The sequence below is a fragment of the Pleurodeles waltl genome, chromosome 3_1 (assembly GCF_031143425.1).
Source record: "Pleurodeles waltl isolate 20211129_DDA chromosome 3_1, aPleWal1.hap1.20221129, whole genome shotgun sequence".
NCBI classification, from domain to species: domain Eukaryota; kingdom Metazoa; phylum Chordata; class Amphibia; order Caudata; family Salamandridae; genus Pleurodeles; species Pleurodeles waltl.
Genome location: NC_090440.1, coordinates 667,872,983 through 667,894,173, shown reverse-complemented (window position 1 = coordinate 667,894,173; position 21,191 = coordinate 667,872,983). Strand labels below are relative to the sequence as shown.

General features: G+C 43.3%; 1 protein-coding gene across 2 annotated transcripts in view; it reads left to right on the top strand.

The window, feature by feature from the left end:
- The window catches only part of LOC138284448 (6-pyruvoyl tetrahydrobiopterin synthase-like), a 62,687-nt gene that overhangs the window by 31,903 nt on the left and 9,593 nt on the right, over window positions 1-21,191 (top strand). For both annotated transcript variants that reach the window (XM_069223215.1, XM_069223214.1), the window contains exon 2: window positions 18,495-18,574. In XM_069223215.1, the coding sequence (XP_069079316.1) occupies window positions 18,495-18,574 (80 nt within the window). The remainder of the gene's footprint in view (window positions 1-18,494; window positions 18,575-21,191) is intronic.

The window sequence follows — 21,191 nt, the reverse complement described above, 5'->3', positions numbered from 1 at the left end:
TGCTCCCCACCCTGTCGTGGAAGCATCTGTTGTTATGACGTATTGTGGCACTGGGTCTTGGAAAGGCCGCCCTTGGTTTAAATTTGTACTGTTCCACCATAGAAGCGAGATGTATGTTTGGCGGTCTATCAACACCAGATCTAGAAGTTGACCCTGTGCCTGTGACCATTGTGATGCTAGGCACTGTTGTAAGGGCCGCATGTGTAATCTTGCGTTTGGGACAATGGCTTGGCATGAAGACATCATGCCTAGTAGTTTCATTACCATTCTGACTTGTATCTTTTGTGTTGGATACATGACCTGTATTACTTTGTGAAATGTTTGAACTCGTTGTGGACTTGGAGTGGCAATCCCTTTTACTGTGTTGATTGTCGCTCCTAAGTATTGCTGCGTTTGACACGGTAAAAGGTGTGACTTTACGTAGTTGATGGAAAACCCTAGTTCGTGAAAGGTTTGTATGACATATTTTGTGTGTTGTGAGCACTGTTTTAGTGTGTTGGTTTTGATCAACCAGTCGTCTAAGTACGGGAACACATGTATTTGCTGCCTTCTGATATGCGCAGCTACTACTGCCAGGCATTTTGTAAAAACTCTTGGCGCAGTTGTTATTCCGAATGGTAACACTTTGAATTGGTAATGTATTCCTTGGAATACAAACCTTAGGTATTTCCTGTGTGAAGGATGTATTGGTATATGGAAATACGCATCTTTTAGATCTAGTGTTGTCATGTAGTCTTGCTGCTTGAACAGTGGGATTACGTCTTGTAGCGTGACCATGTGAAAGTGGTCTGATTTTATGTAGGTATTTAATGTTCTGAGATCTAGTATTGGTCTCAGAGTTTTGTCCTTTTTGGGTATTAGAAAGTACAGTGAGTAAACTCCTGTGTTGTGTTGTTGAATTGGTACTAATTCTATTGCGTCCTTTTGTAGCAGTGCTTGAACTTCTAGTCCTAGAAGATCTATATGTTGTTTTGACATATTGTGTGTCTTTGGTGGGACGTTTGGAGGGAATTGTTGAAATTCTATGCAATAACCATGCTGGATAATTGCTAGGACCCAAGTATCCGTTGTTCTTTTCTCCCAAAGTTTGTAAAACTGACTTAGTCTTCCCCCCACAGGTGTTATGTGATGGGGGTGTGTGACTTGTGAGTCACTGCTTATTTTGAGGTGTTTTGGGGCCTTGGAATTTCCCTCGATTTTTGGGGAATTGGCCCCCACTAAATTGCCCGCGAAAACCTCCCCTTTGATATTGCCCTTGGTAGGTAGGTCTTGTTTGAGAGGTTGTGGCTTCTGTGGGTTGACCTCGAAACCCTCCCCTAAAAGGTGTTTTCCGAAATGTGCCTCTGCTCTGCGGGGAGTAGAGTGCGCCCATGGCCTTGGCTGTATCGGTGTCCTTCTTGAGTTTTTCAATGGCAGTGTCTACCTCCGGCCCAAACAATTGCTGTTCATTAAACGGCATATTGAGCACAGCCTGTTGGATTTCTGGTTTGAACCCAGAAGTGCGCAGCCATGCGTGCCTTCTTATTGTGACTGCAGTGTTTATTGTCCTTGCAGCTGTGTCTGCTGCATCCATGGAAGACCGTATCTGATTGTTCGAGATACTTTGTCCCTCTTCCACCACCTGTTGCGCTCTTTTTTGGAACTCCTTGGGTAAGTGTTCAATGAAATGTTGCATTTCATCCCAATGAGTCCTGTCGTATCTTGCCAAAAGTGCCTGAGAGTTGGCAATACGCCACTGATTTGCTGCTTGTGCTGCAACCCTTTTACCCGCAGCATCAAACTTGCGGCTCTCTTTGTCCGGAGGTGGTGCGTCGCCTGAGGTATGAGAGTTGGCTCTCTTACGAGCTGCCCCCACAACTACTGAGTCCGGTGTCAGTTGTGTTGTAATATATATAGGATCTGTGGGTGGTGGCTTGTATTTTTTCTCCACCCTTGGAGTTATGGCCCTGCCTTTAACTGGATCCTGAAATATTTGTTTCGAATGTCTTAGCATTCCTGGGAGCATTGGAAGACTTTGGTACTGGCTATGGGTGGAGGACAGGGTGTTAAAGAGAAAGTCATCCTCAATTGGTTCCGAATGTAATGATACATTGTGAAACTCGGCTGCTCTTGCGACCACCTGTGTATAAGATGTACTGTCCTCAGGTGGCAAAGGTTTTGTGGGATAAGAGTCTGGGCTGTTGTCAGACACTGGAGCATCGTAGAGATCCCATGCATCAGGGTCAGCCTGACTCATTGCGGTATGAGCTGGTGAGTGCATTAGTGGTGGAGTGGTTGCTGGTGATGCATGTGTTGGTGGTGGTGGAGAAGGTGGTGGGGTTGTTCTCTTTGCCACCTTTGCCTGTGGTTGCTTGTCCCCTTGTTGAAAGGCAAGTTTCCTTTTGATCTTGATTGGGGGAAGAGTGGTTATCTTCCCTGTGTCTTCATGGATATGAAGCCTTCTCTGTGTGTGGTCAGGTTCCACAGTTTGAAGGTCCTCTCCAAATCTATGTAATTGGGTGGTTAGACCATGTTCCTCTGTATAGGAACTACTTTTCGGCTCCGAGGCTGGGTGTTTCTGGACCGAAACCTTTTCGGATGTTCTTTTCGGCTCCGAAGAAATTTTCTTTTGCTTCGGCTCGGTGTCTCGGTGCCGAATCTTTTCGGTGCCGTCTTTGTGCCGAGGTTTCTCGGACCCGCTGTCTCGGCTCCGAGGTTGCTGTGTGGCGGTATCACGACCGGAGTCGGATGACTTCGACACCAGCATGCCCATTTTCAGTGCCTTGGCTCGGTCACCTTGTTTTTGGGTTAAGCCATGGCCTGTTGGCGGTGGCGTCCCCTGGGCTTTTGTGGACTTTTCGTGAGTCCTAATTTTCGACGTCTTACTCACGGTTGATGTTTCTTCGGCGTTGAGTTCTTCGGAATCCGACTCGTGGATGGAGAAAGTTTCTTCTTCTTCCTCCTTGAACCGATGTGGACCTGTGGGCGTGGACGCCATTTGTAGTCTCCTGGCTCTTCGGTCTCTCAGCGTCTTCCTGGACCGAAACGCTCGACAGGCCTCACACGTATCCTCCTTGTGCTCGGGGGACAAGCACAAGTTACAGACCAAATGCTGATATGGATATTTGTTATGGCATTTTGGACAGAAGCGTAACGGGGTCCGTTCCATCAGTCTTGAATTCGCATGCGGTCGGGCCGACCAGGCCCCGACGGGGGATCGAAATTACCCCGAAGGGCCACCGGAGATCTTCAAAATTCGGTGTCGATTTGTTCTAACTAACCCGATACCGAACGCAACAATACCAACGTTTTTTCCGAGATTCTAACTAACTTTCCGACCCGAAACACGGAGCGAAAAGGAACACGTCCGAACCCGATGGCGGAAAAAAAACAATCTAAGATGGAGTCGACGCCCATGCGCAATGGAATCGAAAGGGGAGGAGTCCCTCGGTCTTGTGACTTGAAAAGACTTCTTCGAAGAAAAACAACTTGTAACACTCCGAGCCCAACACCAGATGGCGGACTGTGCACAGCATGTGTATCTGCAGCTACACATGCCATCGAACATATATATATATATATATATATACACACACATTTTTTATCATTATTTTTATTTATTCTTTATATATATATATATATATATATATTGTTTTTGATTTATTGATAATTTGAATTTTATTGATAGATTTTATTTGTATTTATTTTTTTCTCTAGTACAGTAGGACTGGAGTAATAAATAGATATGTAAGTACATAGTAAGGGAATATATGTCCAATGAATATAATAATGGGTATAATATGAGAAGAAAAGTAGTATTGTTTAAACACAGACTTTCAAGATTTGTAATATTTGAAGTTAATTAAGAAGTGTACTTTTCTAACATGTATTTATCTTTACTCAATTTTTGAATAGCCAAATACCTATGATAATAAACATCTGATCAGTGTGATATAAAATGAGAGCAGGGTTTCATAAGTATCTAATATAACAACTCCTCTAGGAGCTATGCAATGACCTATGAACATGTTAAGCATAGAATAACATATGTATATATATACACACATATATGTATACACATTCAAACTGGGAGTAAATATACATCAGTTAAACAGGTTTTTATAGTATGTGTGTAGTTTATTGTTATGACATAGTAGCAATACATATTTTCTAAAGAATTATATATATATATATATATATAGAATATACACATAATCAGATACAAAATATTTATCAACACAGGCATATGCGATCCATAGCTGTTTGAATATGGTGATTATGAAGGAAAGAGCCAACTCTTGAGTAGTCTTCTGAAGACAAGATAGTTATCTGTGTATCTTATAGTTGGGGGTAATGAATTCCATAGTTTGGCTGCTTGAACGGAGAAGGATGAACCACCTATAGTCTTTTTCTTGTATGGTGGTATTCTAAGGCGGGTTGCCAATATAACCCCTCTCGGGTTTGGAATACAACCAATCACACAGCCAGAAACAATGAGAACTAATAAAAACAAGTACTCACAATAACCAAACAGGGCACACATAACGTTCATAACAATCCGATCTTCATCTCCCTAACCCCCTTACCCTCTCTGATGAACCCTCCTTTACGTCTGCAGCTGTAATTATCCTCTACTAATTTATACCAAAATCCCCAGCTGCTACGTTAAATAACCACAAAACGTTTTGCAACACCATAAGCAGTTGAAAACTAGAAATCTTTTAAACATCCTCATGTTTAAAAACCCATCCCCCCCCACCCGTAGCAAACATAACTTAGCTACTAGTACACTGGGCATAAACTCGCCGCCAGGTAATTTCTCAACAACACCAACTTACATTTACCCCTTTGGCCAGCCTTTAATTTTCTCACAAAAACGTCCACACCATCGCTTCTTTCTACCCTCTCACCCCTCCACAAACCTCCTCCTCACCCCGTTCCTAAAAGCTCTGACACACTAAAATTATCCAAAAAGTAACCATACCACCACCGATGGAAGCAACACTACTTCCTTACCATTTCTGCATACACCGTGGAGAGTGGGGGAAACGTGATGAAGCAATGCCAGTATTACTGGCCTTCCTGCCTCTAGAATCCACCTACCCATTTCCTGAACTAATTACTTTTAGCCCCACAGTATCTTACCAAAAAACCCAATCCCTGCCAGCTCATACGCGATGGGGACCACAGACAGACCCTTTCTAATCATTGACACAATTAAATTAAACATGTCTTCACTGCGTCACACACCATCATTCTCTAAAACCCGTCGCTGTGCTTCTGATGCTAAGAATTCCATGCAAGTCTACGAATAAGCCTTTTTTGTTAACCATGCCAAAGAAACATTCTCTTCCTGCTATTTTCCATAGCGCCTCTGACACTGTCCTGCCCAAGTTTGCCCCCAGCGCAAGCCCACTGAATCCATTCACTGCATATGAGATAACACATCTGCAATGTCATTATCAACACTGTGACACGTCGTGCTCTGAAAACAATAATATGCTGCATACAACCCAGCACAAACACCATCACAAAACATTCACTTTCTAAGCGCCCTGCCTGTTGGCAACGTGCACCACAGAATTGTCACATTAAACAACAGTTTATTGTTCTGAAAGCATTTGCCCCAAAGCACCAGTGCTACAACTAGAGTGAATACCAGCAAAAATGTAATGGAACAACATTCTAATGACCATCACACCACCTCTTTTGCCAAAACAGGCCAAATCCTACTCCTACAATGGGAACTAAGATCCTAGAAAGATTTGTCAGTATGGAACTCTCTAGCAGACGACTTGCAGTTTGGCTTCTAGACACTTTACAGTGCAGGATACACTCTTTTAGTAGGATCTGAACAGATTAGATATGTTCTCGAAAGGGGCGACTTGCACATCCTTATCTTACTCGACTTGTCCACTGCCTTTAATGCAGCCTCCCTCTTGGAATGCCTTTTAGGCTAGGGATCTGTGACTCTGTCCTTTTCTGGCTTGCTTCTCTTGGACCACATTTAAACGGTCTCTTTCTCGTCCTACCACTCCACCACCCACTCTCTTGAATATGGGGCACCTCCAGGCACTTTCATCAGCCCCACGTTGTTTAACATGTACATGTCCCCACTTCTCCGGTTGGTTGGGTCTTTTGGCTTCTCTATTGTATCTTATGTTGGTGATATGCAATTTATTGTCTCCATTTGCAACGATTTTTCAACCTCCTAACACAAACGTAAGTCGTATCTCTCTTCAGTAGCTGCCTAGAAGCATCTCCGCTGCATCAAACGTAATTCTGCTAAAACGGAACGCCTAATCTTTGGTTAAATCTGTCTCTTGGGATCCTCCTAATCTCAGATCGCCACTGTCTCTAGCACCTGCTTCAACATCTTCAAATCTTTCAGGAAAATCTTGGATTTCCTGCCTATCTCCTCTCATATGGAAACTAGACTCAATTACGGGAATACCTTTGTTTAGGGTTGAATATGCGGGGACTTTACAGGAGCAATGTCGGAACCGCTCCGTTCATTCTGATCCTTTCCTTCCTAACCGCCACCTTCCGAACCCCCGTCTCGTAGATCGAATGCGAATGTCAACCTTTCACATTCGATCTACGCACCACACATCTTCCCCTCTGATCAACAACAACAAAACAAATAACATACTTAAAATTTGGAAAATACATATAAGAGAAAATACATAATACATGTACCTCCTAAAGGAAATTAATTTTTTACATTGAATTGGAAGCATTCCCATTTAGTTAACTTCCCATCACAAATTCATTGAAATGCCTTGGTAATTTCCTTTCTCTCAAACTTTTACGAATAGGTATCACGTCATCCTCCCGATTCCTAGATTCAAGACCACGGAATTCACCGCCTCCTTCACCTCTGTCTGGCCGCGCATCCTCGTATCCCCACAAATATCCACTCTCTTCATCAAAATCTTCACACTTAAATTCCTGGGGAATCTTACTTGCTTTAAACAAACTCACATGCCGCAAATTACGTACTCTTCCATCCTCAAGCTGAACTGCACCATTCAATACCTTCACCACTTTCATAGGGCGTGACCATCTCGCATTCCCTTTATTTATTAGCCCAAAATTCTTCACACGTACGTACTGTCCAACTGCCAAGTTTGGCATATTTTTTCCACTATTGATTTTGCTTAAAACTTTGTTTTGATACTCTTGCACCCGATTCCTCACAGAGCTAAAGTCTACCCCACCAAAACTTCCTTGCCTTCTGTTCATCAACCACCAAGGGATTAGTTTAGAAGATGGTTTCCGACCCCTCAGTAACTCAAAAGGTGTTTTTCCAGTGACTGAATGTGGCGTAATTCTGTATGATAACAACATATTTTGGATGGCCTCCTTCCAAGACAAATTAGATTCTAAAGCTAATTGTATAGTGTCCTTAATAACCTTGTTGAACCTTTCAACCTGACCATTGCCTTCAGGATGGTATAATGACACCCTCACATGATTTACCCCACAGCTCTTCAAAAAGGAACTCATCTTAACAGAAGTAAGTTGTACACCATTGTCCGAAACAATAGTTTCAGGAATTCCTTCCCTCGCAAATACATCTTTTAAGAATTGGATCACAGTATCAGTAGTTATATTGCCAACCATACGAACCTCTGGCCATTTGGAAAAATAATCAACTAGGACAATCGCATACCCTTCCTTAGCAGGTAAGTTAACAAACGGACCCATAAAATCAATTGCAACTTTGCGCCACGGGCCATCAGGCAACTCAACCAACTGTAATGGTACCACTAATGGTTTCACAGACTTATCACTCAGTACACACTTACCACACTCTCTTACCCAACGATCTACCATACCATCTAACCCCGGCCACCAAAAAACTTCTTTGATCTTCCTCCTGGTACTTGCCATGCCACCATGACCTTCATGTCCCAACTTAACAATGGTATCACGCATACCATAGGGAGGCACAATTTTATCACCTCTTAATATAATATCATTCGACACAGACAATTCCTCTTTAATCTTCCAAAATGTACTGCTCTCACCTCGTAAACTACGTTCTGATGGCCATCCTCTCAAAATAAACTCCTTCACTTTCAACAAAACCTCATCCTTCTGCATTTCTCTCATCCACACGCATTCAGATAAATTGTCATGCACATTCCCATTTTGCAGAAACATAGCATCCCTATAAGTGAACGCAACATCACAATCTCCATCATCAATTTCCTCGGCACTACTATGCGATAGTGGTAACCGAGACAACCCATCTGCTACACAATTACTTTTCCCTGGAAGATGCAAAATCTCAAAGTGATACATTTGTAATTTGGAAGCCAACCTTGCCAACCTAGGAGTGAGGTTCCTTCCCCCTCCCGCGCTCAAAATATTAATCAGAGGTTTGTGATCCGTACAAATTTTAAATTTGCGCCCCCATATGTACATCCTAAATCGTTGCACAGCCCACGTAGCGGCCAATAACTCCTTCTCAATTACAGAATAGTTCCTCTCTGCTTGAGACAGAGTACGAGAAGCATATGCAACCACCCATGTGTCTCCTTTCTTCTTCTGAGACAAAACCGCACCAATACCATATGCGGAAGCATCTACTGCTATAATACATTCAGCAGTTTCATCAAACGATTTGAGACAAGAGGCATTGACAATTTCTTTCTTTATAGTCAAACTCCTTGGAATGTATCTCTGTCCAGCAGAACGTCGCATTTTTCCTCAGCAAGGCACGGAGGTTCTCCACCTTGGATGCAAAGTTTTCCACAAAGCGAGAATAAAACTCTGCTAGGCCTAAAAATGATAACAATTGTTCCTTGCACCTTGGTTCTGGAGCCTCACTAATAGCTTTGATGTGACTAACCTTAGGTCGAATACCATCCTAAGAAATAATATGACCTAAATATTCCACGTGGCTCTCTCCAAATTTGCACTTTTGATCCTTAGCAGTTAATCCATAGTCACTCAGTGCTTGCAATACTATTTTTAAGTTCCGGTCATGCTCACTTCTGTCGCGACCATATACTAAAATGTCATCCTGGAATACCTTTGCCCCCTTAACATTCGAAAGTATTTTGGACAATTCCCTCTGAAAAACTGCAGACGCACTAGCCAATCCAAACGGCATCCTTTTGTACTGGAACATCCCCTCCGGTGTAATAAAAGCTGTACAATGTTTAGACTCAGGACTTAAATGTATCTGGTGATACGCACTTGCCAAGTCGATGGTTGAAAATACAGTAGCATCTCCAATAGACGACATCAATTCCTGCAAATTTGGTAAAGGAAATGTATCTATCCAAATTGCATCATTGAGTGCCCGCAGGTCAACACACAACCTGAGGTCCCCACTGGATTTTACCGAAATTACAATCGGAGAAACCCAATCGGAGCACTCAATGGGTTCAATAATATCATTATCACACAAATCCTTTAACATCTCCTTCAATTTTTCTCTATAATTCAAGGGAACATTCCTCAACTTCTGCCTTATGGGAAGAGCATTCGCCTTTAATACAATTGTATGTCTAAAATTTTTCATACTTCCCAAACAACCACTAAACACGGTGGGAAATAGTCCCTTTATATCATGATACAAATCATCCTGTGACGTATCCATACTCACAATGTACACTGGCGGAGTAGCATTAGGGTCCACCCTCAACCCCAATTGACATATATGTGGCCAACCCAGAATAGTTGCCCCTCCTTCTGCCACAAGAACTTCACCTGAACACTTCTTTCCAGCATATTCGATTTCTGCCTGTATTTTTCCTACAATAGCAATTTTATGACCAGAATAACTGCAAGGACTGTTTTTTGTTTTTTGTAAACTCCTTCCAGGCCACAACTGATTAAATAGAGACTTGCCTATTATAGTGTACCACGCACACGAGTCCACCATAACTTCCAGTCGTGCACCGTCAATATTTATATAACACTTCGGAAATTGAAGCTCTTTTCCCTTAATGTTACGCTCTTGAATACTTAGTACCAAATTCTGAATTCCTCCCTCAACCTCATCATCATCCACATTCTCCACAACACAACTCACTTTTTTCTCGAAACTTCTGCAGACGCGTGCAAAATGTCCCTTTTTTTTACATGCACTGCAATTTTTCCCAATCGCCGGACAACCATTAAAATTTGCAAAATGCGAACTGGCGCCGCATCTAAAGCACACTCTAGTATTGTTATTCATGCCAGACTTGTTATCCCCACTACCAGACCAGGAAACCATTTTTTTCTTTTTATCCTTGCAATCCCTGTCTTTGCTTACGGTACAAACGTTGTCACAATCTTTAACTTCCCTCCTCATAGTTTGTATGCAATCTTCGGTAATCTCAATGCTCCTCGCCACTTCAACAGCCGTTTTTAAAGATATTTCCCCAGAAGACCAAAGTTTCTCCTGTATTTTTTTAGATTTAGTCTTCATTAATAATTGGTCCCTTAAAACTTGGTCATATGTCATATTGTCAAAAGCACACGTAACCGCTAAGCCTCTTAACACTGCCATATACTGGTCAATAGACTCATCAACCTTCTGTTCCCTGGAATAAAATTTATATCTTTCCATAACTACATTTATTTTCCGGCCATACCTATCCTGTAACTGTTGTAAAGCACATTTATACACATCTACCCCATGCACATTATCTACAGGTGGTAAATTTTTAAATTCCCTTAACCCTACAGCGCCCAAACGATGTTTAAGCAATGACAGGTGCCTATCAGGTGAACATTCGCCCTCTTCCAACACATCAACATATGCCTCAAATAAATCCAACCACAATTCCCACTGAATGGGCGGATCTCCTGGTTCATTCAAAAAAAATGGTGGAGGTTGAATACTAGACATTCTGTAATTAATAATGTCCTATATCAATAATTACTGAATGCAGTTATATATATATATTTTTTTTTTTTTAAAACAGAGTCCAGTCACAATAAATTCCGGCACATCCAACAAGTCAAATGTATAGATAAAGGTTCTTTTTGTAATTATAAGCACAAGGTGTGCCTATCACCGTATTCCAAATTAAACGTACCAAATTCCTTGTAATTGTATTTATAGCACACTAAACGTGCCTAGTTCCTTGTAATTGTAGACAATATTTGCAGGTACGAAGTCTACTCCTTAAAGATGGCTGCCAATTTTCTATTTGTAGGCACACAGGTGTGCCTATCACTGTGTTCCTTAATAAAGATTGAAAAGATCTCCAAACCACTTCAAAATGGCTGCTTCAACTGTGTTGTTCACTCTCTAGAGTAATTTGGGCACACTCCAACCCATAATTCCTGGCGTAGTTGCAGATATTTTTCCGAAACAGGAATCTTGCCAATACAGGACATCAAGAAGTACTTAATGCGCCGCCCCTCAAGTTATGGAAACACCAGCAGCCAGAAATTCGCCGAAAATAAAAGCACGATCCTCACCTCCGACATCGCTCCTGCCCGCCTCGTCGCCACTGTAAAGACGGAGACCGGCAGTAACAGGTAATATTTTATTCTAAAATATGCGGGGACTTTACAGGAGCAATGTCGGAACCGCTCCGTTCATTCTGATCCTTTCCTTCCTAACCGCCACCTTCCGAACCCCCGTCTCGTAGATCGAATGCGAATGTCAACCTTTCACATTCGATCTACGCACCACAGTAATTCTGCTAAAACGGAACGCCTAATCTTTGGTTAAATCTGTCTCTTGGGATCCTCCTAATCTCAGATCGCCACTGTCTCTAGCACCTGCTTCAACATCTTCAAATCTTTCAGGAAAATCTTGGATTTCCTGCCTATCTCCTCTCATATGGAAACTAGACTCAATTACGGGAATACCTTTGTTTAGGGTTGCCCAGTAATTTAATCTCACATTTTAAAAACGCAGCAGCTAGATTCATACTCGAAATACCAAGACATCTGTCGGTCTCCTGTTTTAGAGCCCTTCACTGAATTATCGTTCACAACATAATTAGATGTAAAACGATATCTCCTATAGAGCACTTGCCAAAAAGCAGAAATTGAAGAAACTCCTACAGCATTACATCACGATCAGATCCGAAGGCGCAAACCTGCTTAAAGTCCCCAAGAACCAGATTTGAGGACTGGCAGTCACTCATTTGACTATTTAGCAACCACATTTTGGAATTTAATCCTGTCACACACCTCTTCGCCCCTACTGAACTTCGCAAATAGCTGAAAACGTGGCAATTTACAACTAATAAGCTTCCTCTTACTTGTCATCAGCACGTGGGATGCACTGCTTGCAGGGCAGCTGTTTACGCTATACAAAATCTTATTCATTCACATCTCCCGTGTGCATATTAACCCCATCCCAACTCCCCCCCCCCCCCCCCCCCACCACCACCAACTCTTGCCCCCTGCACCTGCCTTCCCCCTCTGCCCTGCGGTGGCCTCCTGCCTTCTCACCTATAACTAAGGCTCCCATCTGTCCGTTTTTACTGATTTATTATTTATTTTTTCCTCCCTATCTGTGACCTGACAGGTAAACTCATTTACCTCCTCCTGCTGGCACACCCTCTGCAAACTCTGGAACTTTTTCAAATGGATCCCAGCAGACTGCTGCAGGACAGTCACCAACACCTTAGTCACCAACGCCTTAGTCACAAACAAGCTTGACTGTGGCAATGCTCTCTACGCTGGCACCACAACGAGAAACATCAAAAAGCTGCCGCCGGCATACTTATCCTTAACCTCCCATGCCAAGAACATATCTTCCAGCACCTGAGGACCCTCCACTGGCTCCGATAGAAAAACGAATCACCTTTAAGCCACTAACCCATACGTACAAAACCATACACCACGTCGGACCGGCCTACCTTAAACACTACGTCTCCTTCCACACCCCTGCCAGATCCCTTCGCTCAACTGGCTCTGGCCATTATCCCTCGCATTTGAAAAAAAAAAAAAAACACTGGAGGATGATCCTTCACCTACATCACAGCTAAGAGCTGGAACAACCTGCCCCTATACCTCAGACAAAGCCCATCACTCACCATCTTCAGGAAGAACCTCAAGATGTGGCTCTTCGGATGAGGCTCCACAATGCGTTTCCTGTCTGTATTTATTTTTAAAATTAGAAAGATCCAGAAAATGTTCCTTCAAGTGTGAATCTCCATGCTGCCCTTCATGAATTCCAAGCCAAAATCTGAGCAGATAGCGTGGGGGGGGTTAAAAACAGGATGAGATTGCCTTAAATACAGTCATACGTTAACATGTATTTGTATATAATGCTAATATTCATGTGGGTGAAATATTTTGTTATTTGGCTGCTTAATTTGCTAAAATGAGACAGGCATCAAAGAATGAGTGATGTGTATCAGTTAAATGTTTAAATATAGCATTTTAGGACTCCACTTATTATCAAAACACAAAACAAATACATGAGTAGGTCCCTTCACTCCTTGGATGATGCTCGGGCTTCAGAAGTCTTCAGTGAGTGCTCTTGAGTTTGGATCACCCTGCTCTACCAGGTGGAAGTTCAGGTCTCCGAGTAGGATGTAGTTGCTAGCATTGAAGGCGAGCAGTCCAATGAAATCTGTGATGGTGCCGCTGATGTTGGTGCGTGGTCTTTGAAGGTCTGTAACGTGGAACTGAACGACAGGTGTTCCATGTTAAAGGATGACATCTTGCTGTGGTGAAGCTGACTGTGTTCTTGCAGATGATGGCGATTCCGCCTCTGGGCTTGTGAAGTCTGTCTTGCATGGCAATTATTTAGCCAGGGAGGATGGCTGTGGCGATGTCGAGTGCCAATGCAGGGTTGAGTTAGGTTTCCGTGAGAGAAATTAGGTCAGGGGCATTATCGTGCAGCAAGTTCCAGAACACTGTGGCATGTTTGGTGAGTTAGTGGTTATTGAGGAGCATGAATGTGAGAGTGGAGTGTTGTGTAGGTGGTTGCAAGACTTTGTGAGTGTTAGACATTGGGGTGTTGGGTGCTGTCAGTACAGTGCATGCTGGGTGTGGATAAGTGCATGAAAACTTGCAGGAGTGCAAGACAATGCTCCCTTTGTGTTGTGCGCTGCAGCGAGGCATGTGGAGCAGTGGGCAGGGTTCAGGACAGAGTGTCACAGTATGTTAGAACAGAAGGACCAAGGTTCCTGGCGCGGACAGGCACAGGAGGGCTTTCCTTTGGCACACCTTTGCAAGTCTGCACTGTGACAACTATTAAATAGGTTCTAGGAGGGGAGAATTCGACCCTACAACCCACTTCCCAGACCACTACACTAGGATTAGCAAGAGGGTCCTAGATGGGAACCTTTACTTCTAGAGGTGATGCATTTGAGAACTTAGGAAAGCCTTATATTTTTAACACACTCTTCACCACTGGACCTACAACTTCATTGTTGTGCAAAGCAATGCTATAAATGGATAACCATCACTTTCTATGGCCTACTATGACATCAATGTAAATAATGAAACTGAACTAAAATTTCGTATGCAACATACTGATGTTGTAATTGTATTTATATAGTGCTTTCTACCCCTGATTAGACATTTAAGTGCTTTACATCAGGCAGCACGCTGCTCCAAACCCCCAGATTAGTGGGTAGTCCAGTATCATTGAGATTAGTCTTGTGTGTGCAAGCAACTCATTCCATGCACTCAATCCAGTTTCTTTGTAGGGGATTACATTACCAGGAGTTAGGGGTTATCATTAGCAGTGTGTTGGGGGCGGGGGGGCGGGTGTTGTGATTTCGTACAATTTTGATGGGAATAATTATGAGATACAGGATGTTAGGTATTGTCAGGCTGAAGGAGAATGGCTTTCAAAAAGGGCGGGCTGTAATATTTGAAATGAGTTGTGTACAAATTGTAGGAATACATTAGGAGAGATTAAAAGTAGACATGGAAGTGACTTAGAGAAGTTGTGCTCAAAGAGAAAATTCCTACACAAGATGGGGAAGGATGAAAATGGTATTGAAAAAGGAAAGGCAACAATCGAAGATTTTAAGTAAAGATCAGTTTTCGAGCTGTAATTTATCAATATGGAGGCTGCTTTTTGAGACAGGATCCAATTTGAGGATTCAACCCCTGCATTCTTGCATATGAAGATAGTGCTATATTCTGTACTTTTGGTAGGTGCTCATCAGAAATCGGCTCATTATCATTGTATGTACCTACACTTCTGTCTTTGTCGTATTACAGTGCTTTTGTTACTACAGGGAGTGCAGAATTATTAGGCAAGTTGTATTTTTGAGGATTAATTTTATTATTGAACAACAACCATGTTCTCAATGAACCCAAAAAACTCATTAATATCAAAGCTGAATATTTTTGGAAGTAGTTTTTAGTTTGTTTTTAGTTTTAGCTATGTTAGGGGGATATCTGTGTGTGCAGGTGACTATCACTGTGCATAATTATTAGGCAACTTAACAAAAAAAAATATATACCCATTTCAATTATTTATTATTACCAGTGAAACCAATATAACATCTCAACATTCACAAATATACATTTCTGACATTCAAAAACAAAACAAAAACAAATCAGTGACCAATATAGCCACCTTTCTTTGCAAGGACACTCAAAAGCCTGCCATCCATGGATTCTGTCAGTGTTTTGATCTGTTCACCATCAACATTGCGTGCAGCAGCAACCACAGCCTCCCAGACACTGTTCAGAGAGGTGTACTGTTTTCCCTCCTTGTAAATCTCACATTTGATGATGGACCACAGGTTCTCAATGGGGTTCAGATCAGGTGAACAAGGAGGCCATGTCATTAGATTTCCTTCTTTTATACCCTTTCTTGCCAGCCACGCTGTGGAGTACTTGGACGCGTGTGATGGAGCATTGTCCTGCATGAAAATCATGTTTTTCTTGAAGGATGCAGACTTCTTCCTGTACCACTGCTTGAAGAAGGTGTCTTCCAGGAACTGGCAGTAGGACTGGGAGTTGAGCTTGACTCCATCCTCAACCCGAAAAGGCCCCACAAGCTCATCTTTGATGATACCAGCCCAAACCAGTACTCCACCTCCACCTTGCTGGCGTCTGAGTTGGACTGGAGCTCTCTGCCCTTTACCAATCCAGCCACGGGCCCATCCATCTGGCCCATCAAGACTCACTCTCATTTCATCAGTCCATAAAACCTTAGAAAAATCAGTCTTGAGATATTTCTTGGCCCAGTCTTGACGTTTCAGCTTGTGTGTCTTGTTCAGTGGTGGTCGTCTTTCAGCCTTTCTTACCTTGGCCATGTCTCTGAGTATTGCACACCTTGTGCTTTTGGGCACTCCAGTGATGTTGCAGCTCTGAAATATGGCCAAACTGGTGGCAAGTGGCATCGTGGCAGCTGCACGCTTGACTTTTCTCAGTTCATGGGCAGTTATTTTGCGCCTTGGTTTTTCCACACGCTTCTTGCGACCCTGTTGACTATTTTGAATGAAACGCTTGATTGTTCGATGATCACGCTTCAGAAGCTTTGCAATTTTAAGAGTGCTGCATCCCTCTGCAAGATATCTCACTATTTTTGACTTTTCTGAGCCTGTCAAGTCCTTCTTTTGACCCATTTTGCCAAAGGAAAGGAAGTTGCCTAATAATTATGCACACCTGATATAGGGTGTTGATGTCATTAGACCACACCCCTTCTCATTACAGAGATGCACATCACCTAATATGCTTAATTGGTAGTAGGCTTTCGAGCCTATACATCTTGGAGTAAGACAACATGCATACAGAGGATGATGTGGTCAAAATACTCATTTGCCTAATAATTCTGCACTCCCTGTATGTATCTCAGTAAATACGCACTACATATAACTTTGTACTCTTTTCCAAGCCAACATTGAAGATAAGAAAGGGTTACAACAGAACTCTTTACAGGGGGAAAAGAGGTAGAGGAGAAGGCAGACAAACCACGACTTAATAGAACACCCTAAGTTTTGAAGCATAGCATGATTAGAGTATACACTTTGAATGGAGGTTAAAGAGTGTACACGTTTAAGAATAGAAGTTGACGAGTTTAAATGTTTAGGCAAGGCCTTCTCCGATAGTCTGGAGGATACCGTGGCACATCGTTATCTCCCATGCGCTTTTTCCGCTGTGGAATGTACCAGATTAGGATTCTTCAACGAGTAGCTCGGGAGGCACTGGTAGCTCTCGAGGTACCCATGAGTAGCTCCTCTCTGTGTATCTCAAATTAGTAAATGAAAAATACTTATTTGGTTGGATTAGATACGTTTGCAATCTTTAAAAGGGTGTGTTAAAATGTAAAATGTTTGTATTTTCAGAATGAATAAGCTGATGTTTGCAAAAATAAATATTAGGCTAATTTTTAATGGTATTTCGTGCAGCATTGGGTAGTTTTATTACTGATGTCCTTGCTTAGTGGCAATTGCTTGTATGACTGCAGTGACATGTAGAGTCATTCTAATTCAAAATGTATAAAGCTTTTTTCGGCATTATTGCTGGTGGCCTTGCTAGATAGACTGAAGTGGTCACTGCTGGTAGTCCTGCGTGCACTGGCCACTAATGGAATCTAGCCTGAAGTGGTCACTATTGTTGACACGGATTTATGCTCAGGATTATTTTCATGGAACTTAGGTAGATGTTTAGTATAGAAAACAGTGGAGATCTCTGGCTAGAATCTTCCCCTCGCTCAATCGCCCACCCAAAATGACAGAAAAGGAAGATGTGTTGTCTTTCTTTTCATTTCAGATGTTCCCTGCTAGAGTTCACACATAGCCAAGACACGTTTCAACTTGTGATGCATGCATGTGGGTTGCAACTCAAAACAATTTTTCACATATTGCATATTTTATGCAGAAGAAGACAACACTTGCTCCTACGAAAGGGGTGCACAAGATAACTTTGGTTGTAAACATAGGTGAAGAGCATGAAGCACACTTAGACAGAATGGGGTGCGGTTGAAAATGGGACATAATGCTTGAAACAATGTACATACTATTAGTGACAGTTTGCTGTGAAGGACAAAGAGCAGTGCCAATGAACATCTATCTACGCACAGATATTGGGAGCCTGATGCGTGAGAAACCATCCTCAGAAGATCTTCTTGAGACCTGAAGAACTTATAATCCCAGGCCTGCCTCTGAGGCAATTTGCCTTGGTATTCAATATACCAGTGTTGGAAGGACAGAAGACTGAGTTGGCCGTGCCAAGATTCAAAGTCCTGGCCTGCAGGTCACAGCAGATGTCAGTAGTGAGCCCTCTTGCATTAATGTTGAATCTGGGTAGGTAGACATGGCCTGCTTCTAACCATGTCAGGTAGGTTTAGTACAACATTAAGATTGGAATCAACTCAAGTAGATTCCTTGTGGTTCAGGGACGTTAGAGCTGGAAAGCAATTCTCAAATTCTCACCAGCCACCTATGAGTTCCTGAACATATGGTAGCGGATGCCAGGAACCGGAAGGGGTTAGGGTCCTCAGCACTTAAGGTTATGCCAGGATTAATAAGCTCATCATTAGAGGGGCTGTGTCTGGGATAGGTGGGTTACAATGGAGGGGGATAGTCTGCAAAATGTTTTGAGTGATTCTATTTTGTTTCTTGCAGCAACTCCCTGAGTGATGAAGAAAACAAGGAGCTGTATGGAAAATGCAACAACCCTAACGGACATGGGCACAACTATCGAGGTGAGGGAAGATCACCGTTGTCCACCTCGGCCTTAACAGTCCATGCCCAGGCTTCATGACATCGGGGGCCAGAAATAGCTCATTGAAACTCAGAATTTGTGTGTTGGCCTCTGTTAATCCAGGTTGCCGTGGATCTGTACCGGTCTCATCAGTGTATAGAACACTTCTAGCCATAGGGTGACCTTCTCAAGGTAGATAACCTAGATTAGGTAGACATCTGCATAGGTTGTAACTGGAATTCTCATTATCCATCAGGACAGGAAGAGACATTGCTAGTTTCCCGCTCACCTTTCCCTGCGTTCCTCTCCTCTCCCAATACCTACATAATAGAGGTTTCAGGGTGGACAAGCCGCTGACACATCAAAGGCAAGCCTGTCTGTGCCTGGACCCACGCGGAACGCCAGGAGCTCTGGTACTCCCCCTCCACCCTCTTCTCACACCTGCTGCACTCCTCTGAGCTCTCAATCCCGACTGTTGCTCATACACTACTGCCACACTTCACGGAAGGAGTTCACATGCGCTTCCAGCAAGTTCTCATACCCTCCTCCCACCACTTAAGCACCAACAGTAGCACACTTGCTCACTCTTACACAAACCAGCCACTTGCTGACACTGCTACAGATCATCCACTACCCGCACAACATGCCACACTCGCATGCATGCACCCCAACAGCTGCTTGCTCGCCAAACACGCCACTGCAATATGGGACCAACTGCAAAACCACAGTCCTAACCTGTTCTTTCTTATGGAAACATGGCTAACCCTAGCCTCTCCACCGTCTATTGCTATAGCCATTCCAGCTGGCTACAAGACCAGCAACACAAGCGCAGAGGTGAAGTTGCCATCATATTCAAAGATACCATCACCAGCACCACCTACAGGGTCACCCACAATAGCTACATGGAATAGATTGCGTTCAAGATATGCATAACAGCCAACTCCTCTGTGGGCGTAAAACTTGTTTACAGACCACAAGGACCCTGCACCAACTTCGCCAGCCACTTCACGGACTTCGTTGCACCCCTCATCATTAATGCCAACATCTTCATCCTTTTTGGAGACGTTAGCTTTCACTTAGAGAATCAGCAACATCAGTCGACAAGCCAGCAGCTATGAACAACAGACCACACCCTCATCAGTTTCAGTATACCCATCCCTCACCACCACAGACCTACCACCATTGGACCCACCTGCTGTAGGTGGAAAAGCCTCACAGCTCATTGGAGCTTACTCCCTTTCAGGCCACCAACCTAAGCACACCAGCAGCTTGCCAAAAATCATCAAGAACCTCAACAGCTGGATCACAGCATGTGCCAAAACCATGGTTCCCCTCAAGTGCAATCCAATGGCACGAGAACGACCATAGGCCAACTGGTACACAGATGAACTCTGGCTGATGAAACGCACTGAAAGTAACTGGAGCACAAATGGAGAACATGTCAAGAGAGCACAGATAAAGACATCTTCAAATCCGCCCTAAGATGCTACCACCAACAGATAAGAAACACCAAGTCAATAATTCTTGCAGACCCCATCTATAATAGCCCAACAGCAGCAAGAAAATCTTCACCATCATCAGAGATTTCACTGCACCTCATCTGCCTCTGGCAACATCACTTCCTTGCAAGCCCTTGGCAACAAGCTCTCAGAATGCTTCTGTCACAAAATTGCTTCCATATGTGCCAACTTCGACCCTCAACCAGACCTTGTCACCATCTCAACTCATTTTCTCATCATGGCTGAAGAACAAACCCTGACCCTGTGGATCATCTTCACCTCTGTTGAAAATGCTGCCACCTTGTACAACATCTACTTAGGGACCCTATCTGACCCTTGTCCCCACCACGCCTTCACCAAAGGACTCCTACTGATGAGCAAAGCACTAACACCCATCCTCAGCACCTCCATTGACTCCGTTTATTCCCAAACACCTGAAAACATGCTACCATCATACCCCTGCTCAAGAAACCATCCATCAACCTGGTCACGTTTTCCAACTACAGACCCATCTACCTCCTACCATGCCTGGCAAATATCTTAGAGAAAGTAATCAACCAGCACCTCAGCAACCACCAGCTCTGATGCCACACAGCCCACATTCAAGCCCAACCACAATACAGAAACACCACTCATCCGTGCCCCAGACACCACCTGCCAGATCCTTGACAGATAAGAATGGGCAGCCCTCATTCTCCTGGACCTATCTACAGCATTTGACACTGTCTCACACTCAATCCTCATCTGGTGCCTGCATGAGATTGGCATCAAAGGATCCACTTTCTGCTGGACCTACTCTTTCTTAACAGATAGAACCCAAGCTGTTAGAAAGGCACGTTACTCGTTGGAAGGCCACAAACTCATCTGTGCAGTGCCTCTAGGTTCATAACTCAGTCCAACCTTCTTCATTGCTCACAAGATCTCTCTAGCCAACATCATCCGCGCACACAACATAAACATCCTTGCCTGTACCAACGCCTGCATGACAAGTCACTAGCTGTATGAAAGCCAATTGCCTCAAGCTCAACACCAACAAGACAGAAGTAGTAATGTTCAACTAACACACCTCACCATGGGGTTCCAGCTGGTGGCTGGCTAAACTTGAACCCACACCCAGCA